General features: G+C 36.0%; 1 protein-coding gene across 6 annotated transcripts in view; it reads left to right on the top strand.

Moving 5' to 3' along the window:
* LOC129944400 (uncharacterized) overlaps window positions 1-19,503 on the top strand; it is a 104,413-nt gene that overhangs the window by 57,355 nt on the left and 27,555 nt on the right. For all 6 annotated transcript variants that reach the window (XM_056053801.1, XM_056053799.1, XM_056053798.1 and 3 more), the window contains exon 2: window positions 3,101-3,596. In XM_056053801.1, coding sequence (XP_055909776.1) covers window positions 3,101-3,596 — 496 coding nt within the window. The remainder of the gene's footprint in view (window positions 1-3,100; window positions 3,597-19,503) is intronic.

Genomic DNA, 19,503 nt, shown 5'->3' with positions numbered 1-19,503 from the left:
ATATTCTTACTGCTATATCTCAAAAACCGCAAAAACTATCGAGTGAAACTCTAAATATGATAGCATTTCGTGATAGTATTCCAAAAAAGACCAATCTGAATGCCCAAGAAAAACAGGATCTGAAAAATATAAGGAAGAACATCAAGAAACGTTGTCAAGAAGACATCCAAAAATTCAATGACAACCTCTTAAAGACAGTAATCGAAGAAACGAGATCAATAAAAAAGGAAAAGAATGCAATCCAAGATTAAAAAGAGTGGATAACAGCAATGGCGGATAATGGTAAGAATTCACGAAAGGAAGAATATTAACCAAAAAGCTACAAACTTCTACATTGATCTATACAAAACACGCAAAGTAGACACTGATGATATATTTCTAGAGCGACAAAATCAGGAAGAAGATTTTCCGCCATTTCTCAAAAGTGAAATAGAACGGGCAATAAATAGTTTAAAGAATGAAAAAAGCAAAGGAAACAATGGGATATTAGCTAAATACCTAAAGTTCGGTTGACTACTATTTTCAATCAGGTTTTGGTCACCGAGGAAGTCCCAGACCAATGGACGAAATCGGAAATAATTCTCATACATAAAAAAGGGAACAGGGACGATATCAACAATTATAGCCCGATAAGCATAATATCATCGATATACAAGGTTTTTGCGAAGTGTTTATTTGAGAGAATGAAAACCACTCTTAATTTAAGTCAACCTTTTGAACAAGCCGGTTTTAGAGCAAGTTTTTCAACAATAGATCATCTGCAAACCGTTAATCAAATAATAGAAAAATGCAAAGAGTATAACATCACAATATACTTTGCCTTCATCGATTTTGCAAAAGCGTTTGACACAGTAGAGCAGAGATTTATTTGGAAGGCGCTTCTCAATCAAGGTGTAGACGAAAAAATAGTTCGAATCCTAAAGAAAATGTATGACAGGAGCACATCCCACATAAAAACGGAATGCATCGGATCAGATTTTAAAATATCGCGAAGTGTTAGGCAAGGAGATCCAATTTTACCAGCACTCTTTTCCGCAGCCTTAGAAGGAGTATTTAGAAAGCTAGACTGGGAAGACAAAGGATTGAAGATAAATGGTAAATGTCTCTCAAACCTCCGATTTTCCGATGGCATTATAATTATCGCAAACAGCAGTGAAGAACTTCAAACGATGCTGAACGAACTGTGCTCGGAATGCGGAAACAGAAAACTAAAATTATGACATTTAGATCAGTGCTTCTGATCCAGTTAGTGTTAATAACAATATATTAGAATACGTTGAAGACTACACATACCTTGGTCAGATTATCTCATTCAAAGACAAAGACAAAAAAAAGGATAAAGAGCAGTGAATGACGAACGCTTGGAGGCAGTTCTGGAACGTTAAGCATCTTCTTACATTGAATATTTCGAATAAAACAAGGAAATATGTGTTTGACTCAACAGTTCTTCCAGTCCTCACCTATTGGTGCCAAACTTGGAAAGTCACGAAAAACACTGAAATGACCATCAGAATATAAGTAGTCAAACTAATTTTGAAGACGTTAGACACAGGCTTAAGAAACTCAAATGGGAATGGGCAGGACATGTAATACGTACACCTGATAATCGATAGACAAAATTAGTAACCGAATGGATACTTTTAGAAAGCAAAAGAAGCCTAGGTGGACAACATAAACGCTGGAAGGATGACATCCGAAAAATATGCCCACTTTAATGGAAAGAAGCACTAGATAGAAGAAGATGGAGAAGTCTGGGGGAGGCTTATTCTCAGATAACCTAAAATTATACCTCTCTTTTCAAATAATGTATATATTTAAATTAGTTTTAAACCTTGATTGAATTATTTGTTTCTTGTAATTTAATTAATTTTACGTACACAAACATGTTTAAATGTAATGTAAATATATTCAATCAAATGGTAATTATAAAATTATTGTAAATTTTAAAGTATCAATGAGTGAATAAAGCTTGGAATAATAATAATAATGCCAAATAAATTATCCCCTGTTGTTAAACAGAAGAGCATGCCTAAGATTATAATTTGGCGATCGTTTTTAACTTAAATAAAAATGTGCCAATAATTTTGTTAGAAAATATTAGTACTTTTTTGTTAATTAAATTTTTAACTTGAATCCATTACTAAAAACATGCAAGCACACCTGAACAAAAAGTAAACAACAAAACATGTTTTTAGAGGCTTAAAAAAGACTTTATGTTTAGAAATGCTTGTGTGTCAATAATTAAATACTTTAAAAGATACGTACGTTTGGGATACCATTTTAGGGACGTTGGCTTCAACGACATTTTATTTTATTATATGCAAAATATTGTTGTTAACTTTTAAGTTGATTTTTGTATATAATCCAATTGACCTAATAAATAAAACCTACAAACACAACTAAAAAAGGAAATATATTGAGTTCCAACTTTGTTTATCTTATCAGTTAGGTAAGCATCCCAGCATCTTTTTTAATTGCTAAATTGAAAATTAACTAATGCGAAAAGATAGACTGAACTGCTGTTCAAGGCTTACAGCTTGACTACATATTTTTCTACCAATAGAAAATATTACCAATTAGCATAAAACAACGATGCGCTTAGGTACTAAATTCTTCCCAAAAATAAGTATCTAATTAATTCTAATTTATGTATGTACTTCATAGATCCTGCAATTCTGACGTACGTATATATAGTTTGTTTTTTCTTTTTTTAAATATGTATGTATGTATATTTATACAGTAAAACCAATCAATATCAAGCTTTGCCAATATAGTTTATCCACTTTCTCTTGGTAAACGAGTATCGATATCCAATTATCCATTAATGTTCCTGATTTAATCGTAATTTATTATAAAGTATCAGCGCCACGCATACAAGGCAGAAACGCGCTGTGTGCATTGCATATCAGGGTTAAGCAAGTAATGCTTTATACGCTATTCATATCATTTAATTACAATCGAATTATTTAATTCTGTTTGCGCCAAAATTACTACCAACAAAACCAACTATGGTGACGGATGAATTACCGCATTAAAGACATTAAAGTGTGTGCGTTTGTTTCATTGAAATTTATTTTTTATTTTTTTGTATCTTTTGCAGAGTCCGAAATTTGCACCGCCAATTGATTTTGTGGACGAAGCCGCACTAAGCCCACCCGACGGCTACAAAGACAATGGGCTGAAAAACTCACTTGGCGGTGCCCTTAGTGGGCACATTTTCGGTGCACAGCATATTCAGCAATTGCAAGTTATTCAACGCTTACAACAGCAACGTGCCGCAATGCTGGCGGCTAGAAATAGCAATCCAACACAATCGCAGTCACCACTCCCACCCTTGGCACCAACAGCAGCGGCACCAGGACAAGTAGCCGTCACTGCCGCAGCCGCCGGCCAACAACAACCCTCAGGACCAGTAGTTGCTCATGCTACTGCACAGCCACTACCACCCCATGCACCATCAGGAGTTGCCATACAGCCCCAACAGTCACCGCAGCCAAACCAACTACAGCCACATTCACCAGATGACGATTCACAGCCCGTATGCACCGAATGTGCCGAATGTGTAGAATGTGCAGCTAAACAATTGCAGGACTCAGGTAATTGACGCATGCATTATATCTATTGTAGGTGAACCATGAAACCATAATTATTTCTGTCCCTATATTTTCTTGTCTCGCACCAAAACAACATTCCTATACCTCACAATAAAAACAACAACTGTTGAATTTGTACGCTCCCACATAAAGACACTCGAGAATAATACTCTCCTATAATAGTCATGTTTTGTCAAGCTTCATTAATCCTGACATCACCCGGTCCAAGTATAGGTTTACCTTCCTATTCCGTTCAAGCGGAGCGAACTTCAAATAGCTCACCCCTCCCAGAAACCCACCATGCATACATCCGTAAACGATTTTCCATCAAGCACAAACTCTCCGAATCAGTCGCACCTTCTAAATCCCAGTTTCAGTTCCAGTTCCAGTCCCATCAAACCCCTGTCCCAGAGGAGCCATCGGGTTAACTTTGTTTAAATTATTGTATCTTTCTCTAAGCATTTCTCTATCTTAAACCCACCTACCGAAATGAAGAACCCTTTCAATCAAAATAATTTTAGGGAACGATGATCCCGATTCCGCTCCTGCAACCGCTTCCCCCCACACTCACAATTCTTGGTATAAGAACTTCCATCGAATTCATTCATATTATATTCTTCATATCGAGGTGGATTCAAAATGGGACTTCACTTCGATATGGTCTACTGCATTGCTTAAATCGATGCAGATATAGGTATAGTGTAGATAGGTAGGTAGGTACAGATAGAGAGGTATAGAGGTGAGCAAACGAGGGTTGTGCACCCTCCGCTCCGGTGCGGTTTCATCATATATAATCTATTAAATATGCAAATGGGATTTTATTCGGTAACTCTGACTCCATCGCCACAAATTTCGTTCCCAGGAAAATCTTTCAAGTGAAACATTGTCGCCATTGTTGCACAGTGGGATGATTTGTATACGAAAATTGGAAAATTTTCCATAAAACACATTCCTTGAGAATTTTAAGGATATTAGATACATCCTCCTTTCGTAATGGAACGAATATTTAAACCACTTTGAATTTATTAACATGTTTTGTTCCAAGAAAATAAAGTTGCCGACAAAATAACGAAATTCCTGATATGCATTTTCATAATACTACTGAATAACTTTAACGCTTTGCTTAATAGTTTATCTTTTTCCATGGTTCCAATTGTATTACTCTGAAATTGAGAAAAGTCAAATGAAATACAGAAAAAAAAACTTGACGTTTAGGTGTGCTCCACATTTAACATCAGCCCTTAAAATGTAACCACCCACTATAAAAATATTGAACTATGATGTCCAAGATCTACAAAATAATTAGATTAATTTTCATAAAATTGAGCGATTTGCAATTATGTGCAAAATTGTGAGTAAAATAGGCGTGGCAGTAACCACAAGAATGCTAGGACAAATTATTGTAAATATTATGACAAAGCAAAGGGTTGGTGTTTAAAAGTTTATTTCATACTACGTTATTAGCTTGTGGTATAAGTTGTCGTTTTAAAAAGACTTCGGTCTTCTGTTTTTTCCAATTTGGTTGTTACGTTGTCCCACTGTGAATTCAGCCGTGAAATAGGACAAATACATTTATGTAGATGGGAAATAAAATTGCAAAGATACACGTGTATGTACATTGTACATATACTCACTTCTGTTTACCTTTAAGACCTATTTTTTTACGTTTTAATACATGCAAATTGTGTGCGTGTGTTTTTTTTTTCTTAACTAGATTTTGTTGTTGTATTTTTGAATTAACAGTCCGCGACAGGGTTTTAAGGGTAGGTACATGGACCGTATAGCAGCTCAGCGATTACCAAATATATCGGATATTGTGGTCAATGAACAAATTCAAATTACTTTTATGTAAATATTGTTTAGAATCATGTAAAACGCAATCTAATTGTTTCTTTGTATATATAAATAAATTAGAATTTAAATTAGATTAGGTAATCTATAATTTCATAGCCATTAAATGAGCAATAAATTGGATATGAGATGAAGAAGTCGATCATTAAAATCGCTTAGGGTCTCAGTTATTGTTATTGCTATTATCGAATTTTATCATAATTAAAATAATATTGATTTTGATACGAGCAACTGGTCATAGCCAAAGAAACATCAGTATTTCTGGCCATTAACGAAATTAGGCCTTGAGGTATTGTATGTCAAAGAAATCCTCTGTCTGTAAATCATAAGATGACATCCAAACGTCCAACTACTTTCAAAAGTGTCAACTCAACCATTCAATTTTCATACAATTCAACAACTTTTTAAACTTCGATTACATTTAAGCGTTGAATAGTTGAAAAATTAAAAAAAATGTTGGTTAAAGTTTGCATTTTGCTTTAAAGAAATGGTTGGTCAAATACCAATGAGTATCACTTCAAACATTCAAGGTTTCATATTCTTAACCATGTTTGAAAATCGAACTGTTAAAAGTTTAAGAAGTTGAAAGTTTAAAATGTTCTAAGGTTGAATACTTGAAAGTTTGGGTAATTGAGAGTAGAAAGTTTGAATAGTTGAGTTTTTTCGATGGTTTGAACAATCAAAGGTTTTGTCACATCGATTTTTTTTGAAAAATTAGATATTTTGGCAAATTATTCAAAGTTTCAGTCATTAACCTTTTAGGAGTTGTAAGATTGAATAAATACAAATAGTTGAGAGAGAGATTTCAATGGTTTCAATAATTCAAGGGTTTGCCAATTCGACTCTTGAGAGAATTTAAACGATTCTATCAACTATTTCAACCAAACCTGCTTTCAACTTTTGAATGTAGACGAATTTTCAAAAGTTGATCGGTTAAGAAGTTAAACGGCCTAAAGTTCATTTTTTTTTTATTTTGACTTTATTTTAGATGAAGACTTAAAGCTAACAATATTTACAGTTTGTAGGCAATAATAAAATAAGAAAAAATTAAATAAACAATGGTTAAATAAGCAAAAATTAAATAAACAATAGCATTATACTTCAAATAAAATAGTTAGGAACATCCTGTTGCCAGAGGCAAGATTCGGATGTACCCTTAAGTTACAAAATATATGTTAAAAACAATTGATGGGGATCATTTATAATCATTTATAATTAAAGAAAATAAATAAAATTTAAAAAATTAGTGAAAAATTCAAGCAAGCAACTCAAAAAAATGAAAAAATTCAAGCAAGGAGACTAAAGTATATACATTTTTTTTTTCTCAAATAATTACATGCAATAATGTATCTATTTCACTCCAGTTCAGAGAAAATTGAAAAAGCTTAATATTTTTTTAAAAATGGTGGTTCGACTCTTTCGCATCTAATATTATCAGGCAGCTTATTAAATAAACGAGGTGCAGTAACTAAATAAAAGTGACAAAAGTGTGCTTTTTTAATGTAAGGTACAGTTACCAAATTCATGCCGTTGACACGCAAACTATGAGATCCATACAATCTAGCAGCCGTATATCTAGAATTTTCGAAAAATATTTTTAATACTTTATAACAATAGTGGCTTTAGTGGTAGAATATTAAGATTCTATCAATCAATATAAATCAAAACTTGGGGTTCTACGATTTACCCTAGCAATAATTCTGATAGCATGTTTTTGCTTAATAAGTAAAGGCTCAATTTTGTTGAAATGCTTACCGCCCCGACAAGAAAGTTCATATTGGAGTTTAGATTTAAATAAACCATTGTAGACCAATTTTAGAATAGGTAGACTACAATATAGACTAAGATGGTAGATTTGCCTAACAACTTTAAGATACATTTTTAAGTTAGAAGTGTGGTTTTTCCAACTCATCTGTAAATCTATCAGAATACCTATGTATTTGAAACTTTCAACTCTCTCAATTATAAAACAACCGTCCGAGCATAGCAGATTTTCATTATAGGAAGTAGTGGAATCATGCAGGCAATCATTATTTAGCCGATATCGAAGACAGAAAGGTGAATGATAACTTATTGAAAATCTTCACAAATATTACCCCTTATGTTAAAAATCATAAATTTTGTTTTGTCACTTATAATAAGTCGATAAATATAGAACCATTTACGCAGAATCTCGAGGTCAAAATTTACATCAATAAATAATTGGAAATAATTCTTCGAAAAATATGACAAAGCAGTATCATCAGCAAAAGCTGTGATACTGCCTTTAAAAGGTTGAACAAAAATCGAATTCTTACTTACTTACTTACTTAAGGTGGCGCTACAGTCCGGGGCGGACCTGGGCCTCAACCAACAAGCGTCTCCAGCCAGCTCGGTCCCTAGCTAGCTGTCTCCAGTTTCGCACGGCAAGTTGGTTGAGGTCCTCTCCCACCTGGGTGCGCCACCTGAGTCGCGGTCTTCCTCTACTGCGCCGTCCCTCGGGATTGGATTCGAAGACCTTCCGGGCTGGAGCGTTGATGTCCATCCGCTCTACATGACCTAGACATCTAAGCCGTTGGACTTTGATTCTGCTAACTAGGTCAGTGTCGCTGTACAGCCCGTACAGCTCGTCGTTATATCTTCTCCTCCATTCTCCATCTATGCGTACGGGACCAAAAATCGCCCGAAGAATTTTTCTCTCGAAGCATCCTAAGACGCTCTCATCTTTCTTTGACAGGGTCCAGGCCTCAGCGCCATAAATGAGAACCGGGATGATGAGTTTCTTATAGATGGTGATTTTACATGCTCGAGAGAGGACTTTACTTCTCAATTGCCTTCTAAGTCCAAAGAAGCAGCGATTTGCAAGAGTTATTCTTCGTTTGATTTCAGCGCTGGTGTCGTTGTCTGCATTAATAGCGGTGCCTAGGTAGACAAAGTCCTTAACTACCTCAAAGTTATAGCTCTCCATGGTGACGTTTTGTCCAAGACGTCGTCGTTCAGTGTCCTTTTTTGATGAAAGAATATACTTGGTCTTGCCCTCATTGACCACTAAACCCATCTTCTTTGCTTCCGTCGCAATGCTCAAAAACGCTCCACTGACATCACGCTTTGATCTTCCAATTATGTCAATATCATCTGCGTATCCGAGTAATTGGATGGACCTTTGGAAGATTGTGCCTCTAGTGTTGACGGTTGAGTTTTGCACAATTCTTTCCAGAACGATGTTGAAGAAGTCGCATGACAGTGCATCGCCTTGTCTAAAACCTTTTTTGACATCAAATGAATCGGTAAGATCTTTTCCGACCTTGATAGAGCAGCGTGCATTCTCCATCGTCATTCTGCACAAACGGATAAGTTTGACAGGGATGCCAAAACTAGACATTGCTCGGTAGAGCTCTTCCCTATAGACAGCATCATACGCGGCTTAATAATCGATAAAGAGATGGTGGGTATCGATTTGAAGCTCCTGGGTTTTTTCCAAGATCTGCCGTAGTGTGAATATTTCGTCGATAGTGGACTTTCCTGGTCTGAAGCCACACTGATAAGGACCAATCAGGTTGTTGACGAATGGCTTCAGACGTTCACATAATACGGCAGAGAGCATCTTATACGCAATGTTAAGGAGATTGATGCCTCTGTAGTTGGCACAGTTGAGAGTGTCTCCTTTCTTATATATCGGGCACACTATGCTGAGATTCCAATCATCGGGCATGCTTTCTTCCGACCATATTTTGCAGATGAGTTGGTGCATGCTCCGTACCAAGTCATCGCCTGCTGTTTTGAATAGTTCGGCAGCGATGCCGTCAGCTCCAGCAGCTTTGTTTGACTTAAGTTTAGATATAGCTATCTTCACTTCGTCAAGGTCGGGTAGGCGGAATTGTTGATCTGCGTCGCCGAGGTTGAGTGGTTCTATCTCCCTTACAGCGGAATTCGGTTCGTCATCGCCGTTATATAATTTGGAGAAGTGATCTTTCCATATTCTCAGCATCGAATGTGGTTCTACTACGATGTTCCCTTGATCGTCTTTACAGGCTTCGGTTCGTGGCTGGTAACCTTGGGAGGTTTTTTATACCTTTTGGTAAAATTTACGAACCTCATTCCTGTTGTGACATCCCTCTATCTCCTCGATCACGCGCTTCTCATGCTCTATTTTTTTCCGTCTAAGAAGCCGGTGTTCCTCTCTCCTCTTCTGCTCGTAGAGCTCGCGAGCAGCTCTCGTCCTTTTGTGCAGCGCCGTTTTGTATGCCTCTTGTTTCGCTGCGTGAGCTTGCCGGCATTCGTCGTCAAACCAGGGGTTTCGCTGTGGTGGCCGTGTGAAACCTAGCACTTCAGAGGCAGCATCTCTGATGGCTGCAAGGCAATGTTGCCACTGGTTTTCAATGCTTAATGCAGGAAGCATAGGACTCCTTAGGTGGTTATTAGAGACTCGATCGGAAAAGGACATGGCAGTCTCTTGCGATTGTAGCCGTCTAACGTCGAATCTTCTCACAGTACTTCCTTGTTTTGGCTTGGATCTGGATATCCGTAGCCGTACCTTGGCTACAACGAGGTAGTGGTCCGAGTCAATGTTGGCCTCTGGGAATGTTCGGATATCCTGGATACTGGAGAAGTGTCGTGCGTCGATCGCAATGTGGTCAATCTGGTTGACGGTTGATTGATCAGGAGATTTCCATGTCCCCTTTTGGATATTAAGATGCGTGAACTGCGTACTAGCTACTAGAACGTCTCGCCCCGCAGCGAAATCGACCAGCCTGATTCCGTTGTCGGAGGTAGTGTCGTGCAGGCTGTATCTCCCGATTATGCCACCAAAGATGTCTTCTCTTCCTAGCTTGGCATTAAAATCTCCTAAGACAATTTTAATGTCATAGCCAGGGCACTGCTCATATGTCTTGTCCAAGAGCTCGAAGAACATATCTTTGGTGTCTTCATCTTTCTCCTCTGTTGGGGCATGCGCGCATATTAGGCTTATGTTGGCGAATTTAGCCTTGATGCGGATTGTCGTGATGCGCTCGCTCACACTGTTGAAACTCAAGACTTTTTGCCTGAGCCTAGTTCCAACAACAAATCCACACCCAAATAGACGCTGTCTTTGTTCTCGTTAGCAGTCGCCGTAGTAGATATCGCAGTCTTTTAGTTTGCGTTTGCCCGGTCCATCCCATCGCACTTCTTGGATGGCTGTAATATCTGCTTTGCAGCAGTTTAGGGCTTCCGCTAATTGTTCGGCTGCACGTGGTCTGTTAAGGGACCTAACATTCCACGTACATATCCGAAGTTCGTTGTCCTTATTTCGTTTGCGTGGGTTGTCAACAGTGAATCCGTCCGTATCCGAGGCTTGTTGTTGCTTCGAAACTATGATGTTTTTACGTGGCCAGGAAGTCACCCCGACGGCACAACCCCCAACCTGGAGGGCCAGATCCTTAGTATAACTCCAAGGAAGGGGAGCCGGATGAACCGCTCCTTATAGGCCTGGGCTCCGAATATATCGAAGAAGCCCTATAAGGTGTTCACTAAGTAGTTCGACCTTACTGGAACTGTAGACGCCACCGTTGATTCTATCTCGAGAATTCGTCCGCTGCCACCTGGATAAGGAGAGGTGCCTTAGTGGAAACACCTCTCCCCCCTCTCTCGTTTGCTGCCCCCAACAACTTTCCACTGGGGTTCTCCAGTTGAGGTACTAGGCACCCGATGTTCACCGCGGGGAGGTGAGAGTAGGAGTTGATAGACAGAGGTGGGTTTTGAGAAAAAACCTGTGGACGCTTGTGTCTTCTTGAATGCACATGTCTACCATTTGCACATCGAATCGAAGCGAATTCACAAAGATTAAAAAAAGAATAGGGCCCAGGACAGGTCCTTGAGGAAGACCCATATTAATAAACTTCTCTAAGCTAAGAATATCCTGAATTTTTGCCCTCTGTTTTCTATTCATTAAATACGATTCTAACCAATCATACATGGTACCTCTAAACCCGGCTCTATACAATTTATCAAGTACCAAAACATGATCCACCGTATCAAAAGCCTTAGTTATATCTGTGAACAGAGATGAAGGTATCTCAGAATTGTTCAAGCTGCTATAAATTTCACCACATAATTTTAAAACGGCATCCTCCGTAGATCTTCCAGTCATAAAGCCGTATTGGTGGTCACTAAAAAAGTTTGTTTTTTTTTTTTTTAAAAAAGATAGCATTCTGCACTTCATCCCTTTTCAAAAATTTTAGAAAAAACTGATAGGAGGGATATGGAACGGTAATTATTTAGGCTTGAAGTAACACCTTTTTTATGAAGTGGTATAACTAAGGCTTTTTTTAGGGCATCAGAAAAAACTCCTTTTTGTAAGCTGAAATTAAAAATGAAGCTTAAAATATCAGAGACGTAAAATGAAATTTTTTTCAGAGTTATACTGGAAATCAAATCATCAGAAGAAGAGTTTGAATTATTTAATGACATTATGATTTTATGTATTTCCTCCGAACAAAAATTTACAAAGAAAAAACTTCTTGGTTGAAAAATATCATCAATGATAGTGTTATTACAACACCACACATTTTCGAAAGTTGGAAAATTTGAAATTCTCACTTATGCTTGAGAAAAAATCATTAAATAGGTTACCAACTTTTTCAGGATCTGTCTCAGTAGAGTTTTCAGTTTCTATTATGTCTCGGTTTTATTTCTGTTGAGAATACCATTTACTATTTCCCATTCTTTTTTAGAGTTCCCTAAATTTTCAGCAAGTTTATTACCATAAAAAGTGTCTCTACAAAGGGGAATTTCAGTTTTAAGCTCAAGACACAGTTTTTCATAGAGAAATTTAAGCCTGGTGTTATTCGGATGTTTTTTAACACAGCTAAATAGTTTTTTCTTTTTATTTATCTTTTTTAATAGTGTGAAATTCATCCAAGGCTTACGGCATGTAAGCTTCAAATCTCTCCTTTCCTGAACAAGACTATTATTTGAAATATGAAATTTAAGTTTGACCAGAAAAAGGTCAAAGGCAACTGACGGATTCTCAGCTGCATAAACTTCATCCCAAAATTTATACGTCAAAGCAGATTTAAGGGAAACAAAATTAATTCTTTGGAATTTTTTCGAGGAAGACTGTTTGGTCCTAGAAACAAAATTATCAAACTGGAGACTAACTAGACTATGATCAGGTTTTTTAAAGTCAAATACATCGGCTTTATAATACAATTTAGTATTTCTATGTAATCGTAAGAAAATGTGATCCAAACATGAAGTACCTCTAGTAGGTTTATTTACCAAGGACCCAAAACCAAAAGAAGATAAAACAGCTAGAAAATTGTCAGCATCAAGCGATTCAGACAAAATATCAATATTGGAGTATTGAATGTTTTGCTTTTCCTTTGTTGTTGTAATGGTCACCAAAGATATTAGCTGACAATTTGATTTTGTGTGTCCGCAAATTGATCATTATTTTTAATTTCTGAGAGAGCTTTGAAAACTTAACGCAAACAATACTAGACACAGCATTATTTGAGTCTCCTCCTCCTCTCTTCAAAGTTTTTTACGTAGCATGATTCGATGTCATCTCTTTCAATTTGCTCCCCTACACCAGTATTAATAAGATGAAGAACCTTATCGGTGACGTTGGTTGCAGTAACATCAGGAAAATTTAAAAAGTTGAATCGTTTAGAGTTTAAAATGTCATAAGATTGAGAAATTAAAAGTTTAAATAGTGGAGTGTGGAAAGTTGGTCAATGGTTTGACCAATTCAAAAATTTTCAAAATTTTAAACATTTAGTCAACTTTTTAACCATTAATATTTGTAAACTCTCAACTATTCTTTATATAATCAGTGGTTTGAAAAGTTGAAGTGTGAAAATTGGAAGCTTTAGTTGGTTGAGTGCATATAAGGTTGATAATTGGCTCAAAAGTTAAATAATCTAGTTGTGAAATGGTTTAAAGTTTAAATACTTAGCTTTGTTGCTGACAATTTTCATTCTTAGATGAAATTTAAATATTTAAAATTTTTAAAAGGGAAACATTAACTTTCAATAGTCGAATTGTTGGCTGGATGTTTGCCTGTTACTGCAGTTGAACTAACGTCTGTTTGGTTGAATGGTCTTAAAAGCACATTCGAACTTTGTAATTTGGTTACGTCAGTTTCAAATATGCTAAGTTACCTTTCCTTCCACAAATGTTTGTTTTTGATATTATTAAATGTAATCGAATTCCAAATAAAAGAGTAAATGTGACCAATTCTTAAAACATCTTCACTTTTCCGGTCACACATCACAAATCGCTTTTATGTCAAAAAAAGATATTTTAACCAACCACAAGTCATTCCTATCAATTATTGGTTTTTCTTAAATACATTATATTCTTGACTTTTCATAAACAAAGACATTTAAATGCGTTCAAAAGAGCATTAATTACATAATTACGAGATTATTTACTGAAGAATGAAATTTTTGGTCAAGCAGGATTCAATCTTCCTGTACATTATTTTGGTTCATTCAAAAAATACCTAACTTCTTGACCTACTTAGCAATTTGATCATCCTTTCTTTTAATAACCTTTCAAGGATGTGGAACAAGAGTTAATTTTGTGTTTTATTAAAATTTTGAATAGTTCTTCTATTTTTCTATTTTTCGTTTTTTTTTACATCAATTTTTCTACACTAGGTTGAAATATTAAACTTCTTACTTTCTTAAGCGTTTTATATTTTCTCTCCGCGCACTTTAACTCATCATGGCGACTTTATTCTTAATTTGACGAAAACATTTAAGTACATTTTTTTCTTATCTTTATTCTAACAAACTCTCAAGCCGTCCATCGTTCGTCTTCGTCTTCTACCACCACAGCATCATCATCATTTCCATAAGGAAGCATATTTTCAAAAAAAAAAAAAAACAAAAACAAAAGGCAATTCTTCAAATACACTTTGATGTTATTGTTTTTGAGAGACCTACTTTTATTTTAAAAATTCATCTCTATGATTTTGCCTTTCATTTAAATTTAAATATGTACATACATATACCTTAACGCCATCATCAGAAGAAGAAACTTGACAGGTGATTTAGAAAACTTCATCTTCAAGCTCTAGGTGTATAGGATATCATCGTAGGTAGACAGGTAGGTAGGAAAGTGGGTAAAGTAAGAAAATCCCAAGACCGCACAAATTATTTTCTTCCTGACTTCATTGTTAAGTTTCAAAAAAAAAACAAGAAAAACAAAAATGAAAATATAAGATATTCTCTTTGAAATAATTTTGTGTGGTGTAAAAAAGTTGTCAAGCAAATATAATGACTGTCGTAGATTTTCTGTTCTTACTTTTTAAGAGGTTTTTGAACAAAGACAGACAGGCGACAGACAGCTAGTATTTAAATCAAAATTATAAATAATTATAAAAGGATATAATAACGGCGATAATGTTTTCTAAGTATAACTTTATTTTATGTAGCCTGAGAGGTACTTTTAAAAAATAAATTGGTTTTCAAACCGATGGCGATGATGGGTTTTAAAAGTTCAAGAGACGTATCGGTCAGTACATCCATCTAAATTACTTATTGCTTTATCAAAAACAGGATTCATAATAATTTAATGGTTTTTTTTTTAAATTTTGTATTCATAATTTAGAAAAATGTTAAATAATATTGATTTATCAATAAAATCAGGAATAACAATGATTAAATTTTGCATGGTCTTTATTTAACTTTTTTTGGACCAAGTTGGGCGAGATAACTTTTTGTCTTTCACGACCAAACTCATATTGCTTTTAAGCCTGAATGTTGATGCTATCACCCCTATTGCCAGTGTCAAATAGAAATTGATGGTTGAGAAATATCATTTAACCAGTCAACTGATATCAGAGCTTTTATAAATGCGATTGTTTTGATAACAATAATTTCTTAGTTTCATAATTATTGATAATTGAAAAATATCAATTGATAGTGTAGAGTTCCAATAAGGGTGTATTTTTAAATATTTCCACACCTTCGAAATGAGAGATCGGGAGTACGGAATGAGTCCGTGATGAAATGTACTCGTATATAAATATTTTTACAACTCAAATATAACAATAGGGTTAAAAAAAAATGAATCTTCGTCTGTTTCTTTTCCATTTCAACTATAAATTGAACTTATCTGTGTTAAATTAATAGTAATAGATGAAGATTATTCTCATTCTTAACGTTTACATTCCTCCAAAAAGTTTAGAAGCTGCTTATAGCGAACTATCCTTGGCATAAGAATTTGTTATTAATTTGTCCTGCTTTGATACTAATAATTAACTTTTAGATGATTCCATCCGACAATGTATTCTGATTTGATGAATTCTCTTTCTTCTTTTCAATCGGAACTATCTTTTCCTGATAAAATATTTCTTATAGAATTACAGCTAACAAGCTACAAAAATCGATTTTTCGAATTAGTATTTTCTTTTGACATTGCTAGTACGCTTGATTTAGAATATAGATCAGGAATCATTAATATTGATAACAAACTTATTCTGATACAGTCTGTTACATAAGAGCGTGTTCACTGTTAAGCCTAGTACATACTTATGAACCATCTCGTGAACCCATACAAATTTCAGTTTTTGGTTCACCCGTGAACTTGCTTGTGAAGCTGAGTGGAGAACAAAGTGGAGAGTTTTCGTTCACGGGCAATTCACGTGCAAAATGTACGGGAACCGTTGGTGAAGCTGAAGTCAAATGTTCACAACGTGTACTCACAAGTGTGTACCAGTGAGCAATGTCAAAAGTTCACTTTCTCCACTGGCGAACGTTCACTTCACGAGGAAGTATGTACTAGGCTTTACACGTAGATACAAAATCAGAGAGTCCCGTTTGTTTCTCTATGACATAGAGGGTCCTTTATGCTTTTTGTAAAAAGTCAGCTATCTGTCAATTAAGTCTTCAATTAAGTGGTTTTTCGAAATGAGTGATGTTTACGCCTCTCGCTTTGAGGCAATTTTTCTATGTTTGCATGAAAAAGGACCCAAATTAACGCTGCTGCGAATTATTTGGGAATGTCGAGGCAGTTCGTTAGCAAATGGATAAATCGCTTTAAAAATGTCAGTAACGTTGATGAATTTACTGATCGCGGAAGTGCAAGCAAAGTCTCAAAAAAAGACGAAAAAAGATCCTCGCATTGTTCTCGAAAGATCCAACTTTGACTTTACGTGAAGCTTCTGTGAAATTGAAAGCAAAAGGTGTTGAAATATCTTACGGAACGATTCGCAGGAACTTGCTTGACAATAAACTGAAATATCGCAGTAATTTAGAAAAAAATAATGTTGAGTGAAAGTGAAAGCACGTTGAAAAACGAGTGGAATGGGCGAAGGAAAACTTGGACCGCGATTGGAGCAAGGTAATTTTTTTCTGACTAATCCTCCTTCTGGGTATTGCCGAACATCAAACACGCCTGGACAGCCTCAACCAGTAGGATACTTCAACGGATTGTTAAACACCCCGTCAAGGTCCATGTTTGAGGGTGCTTCTCAAACAAAGGTTTCGGTACTTTGTTCTTATTTACCGAGAATTTAAATGCCGAAAAAAATGAAGAAATTAGATCAAAAGGCTTTGTTACCATCGGCTAAGCAATGGTATATCAAGAAAAATGAAAGCTGGATCCTTTAAGAGGACGATCAAAGATATCGGAGTCAAGTGGTAGCGAGTGGAAGGCGCAAAACGAAATTCTCACTTTAGATTGGCCATTTCAGTCACCGGATGCAAATCCCATAGAAAATGTGTAGGCTCTGATGAAAATGCAGACTCGCAGATGCAAGCCATGTAATTAGAATATGCAGAAAAACTAGTGGAAAGTATGCCCCGAACGGTGCCAGTCCATAATTGACAATGCAGGAGATTGGACTTTTTTTTTCGAAAAATCAATTGTTGTTATTATTTAACAGTGACCACGCTCTTATGAAACAGACTGTAGATGTCGGATTCCAGCCCTATACTTTTGAAACCGCAAAATGGTTAACCCGTTATAGTTTTTGAGTTCAGAGGAGCTAATTTCAAGTTGTTGTCTGGAGATTTAACTACTTATGAAATTGCTGATACCTTAGCATCAACTAATATTTATTGACGAAGCAGTTTTAATGTTTTATAAAATCCTTAAGTCATATCGCTGTGCTATAGAGTCCGGTCCTAGGTCTTATTTCTCTGTTGAATTCCTCACTATCATATAAAATTTTCCCCAAGAACAGACAAATTTCCCGCTACATGGAAAAAGTCATTTCTTATACTAATGTTCAACAACAGTGACAAGGCTGTGAAATAAGAAACTACTGACAAATTGCATAACTTTCTTAGGTTTATACACTTTTTGAACAAGGCATTTTTAATAGTGTAGTGAAAAGGTCCACCTCTACCATTGTTTTCACATTTGAAATAAATGTTTAAACGCTTAAGAACAAGGTAATGAAGTTGGCTGCGTATACACAAACTTTTCTAAAGCTTTTGGCCAACTTAGCCAAGTAAATATTTCATTCAAACTTAAATCTCTCTGTTGTCTTGAAAATAGATCCTACCAAGCATAATTTGAAAATTGATTTTTAGATTTTTCTTTGCCCAATCTTGGCCCTTTTATTATATTATTATATTATATTTGAAATCAAGTGGGATTTTCATTTTAGAAGAAGACATGAAGATTTACAAAATAATAAAGTCTACTCATGGTAATTTTTTTATAAGGCTGATATTTATGGTTCTACATTTTGGTGTTTAAAAATAGTATTTTCCTTAATCCTTCAAAATGGCACACCATAACTTTTGCTTAAGATTGAAAATTTATAGCAAGTCTATATGCTTGGTTTTCGTATTGAATCAATGCAACGTAATTTTATTCGCTTTGCCCTTAAGGGTCAGCCTTTGGAGGATGCTTATGAATTGCCTCCCTATGAAAACATCGTATTCAGCTTCTTCAAAAGCAATCTCTTCGCCAAAGGCGTGTTGAGACTTAATATTTCTTTATCAACTCATTAATGGTGAAATTGATGCACCTTATTTAAAAATTTCGTTACTGACTTTCTTAGATGGCGCTACAGTCCTGCGTGAACTAGGGCCTCACCAACAAACTTCTTCATCTAGATCGGTCCCTGCTCTACGTGACTAAGTCATCTTAGTCGTTGGACTTTTACCCTAAGCTAAGTCTACTACGTAGCTGTACAGCCCTTACAGCTTGTCATTCCATCTTCTCCATTCCCCTTTATGCATACGGGACCGTAGATCACACGAAGGGTCAATAGTCCATGCCTCTGCACCGTATAGCAGGAGGGGGATGAAGACGGACTTATATAGCTCCACTTAGGATGTTAGAGAGAGGGCTTTACTACTCAATTGCTTTCTTAGTCCAAAGAAACGGCAGTTGGCAAAAGTAATTCTTCGTTTGATCTCAGAGCTTTTGTTGTTTTCTGCATTTGAAGCAGAAAAAATTAAAATTACTTGTGTCTATGGTGACTTTTTGACCGCGACGCACGTGCGTCGTCGGTGTTATAGGTCCTTTCTTAATGACATCATAAACCTTGCTTTGCCCTCAATAACAGTTCATCACATTTATGGCACATCTGCCTCGGAATTTACAAAATCCCCAGTGACATGACACTTCGATTGTCCCGATTATGTCAATGTCATCAGCATATGCTAGTATTGGATAGACTTTTGAAAGATAGTGCCTCTAGTGTTGACGTGAAAGCTCTGCAATATTCATTCAAGTACGATGTTAAAAAAATCGCATGACAGCGCATCACCTTGTCTAAAGCCTTTTTTGACTTCGAAAGGTTCTGTTAAGTTTTTTATAAGCTTTATAGAGCAGCGTGAATTCTTTATGGTCATCCTGCACAAACGAGTTTGGCAGGGATGCAGCTACAGCTCGTCCCCGTAGATGTTGTCATATGTGGCCTTGATGTTCTTGGGTGTTTTTCCAGGGTCTGCCGTAATTTGATCGACTGTGGACTTTCCTGGTCTAAAACCACACTTATAAGGACCTATCAGGTTGTTGACGAATGGCCTTAGACGTTCACAGAGAAGATTTTGTGAGCGATGTATAGTAGACTGATGCCTCTATAGTTGGTGCAGCTTAGAGGGTCTATTTTTTTAGAAATTTAATATCT

This window comes from Eupeodes corollae, chromosome 2, assembly GCF_945859685.1.
Source record: "Eupeodes corollae chromosome 2, idEupCoro1.1, whole genome shotgun sequence".
Classification (NCBI taxonomy): Eukaryota; Metazoa; Arthropoda; class Insecta; order Diptera; family Syrphidae; genus Eupeodes; species Eupeodes corollae.
The sequence above is the reverse complement of the archived record's forward strand: the minus strand, read 5'-3'. Positions and strand labels throughout refer to the sequence as shown.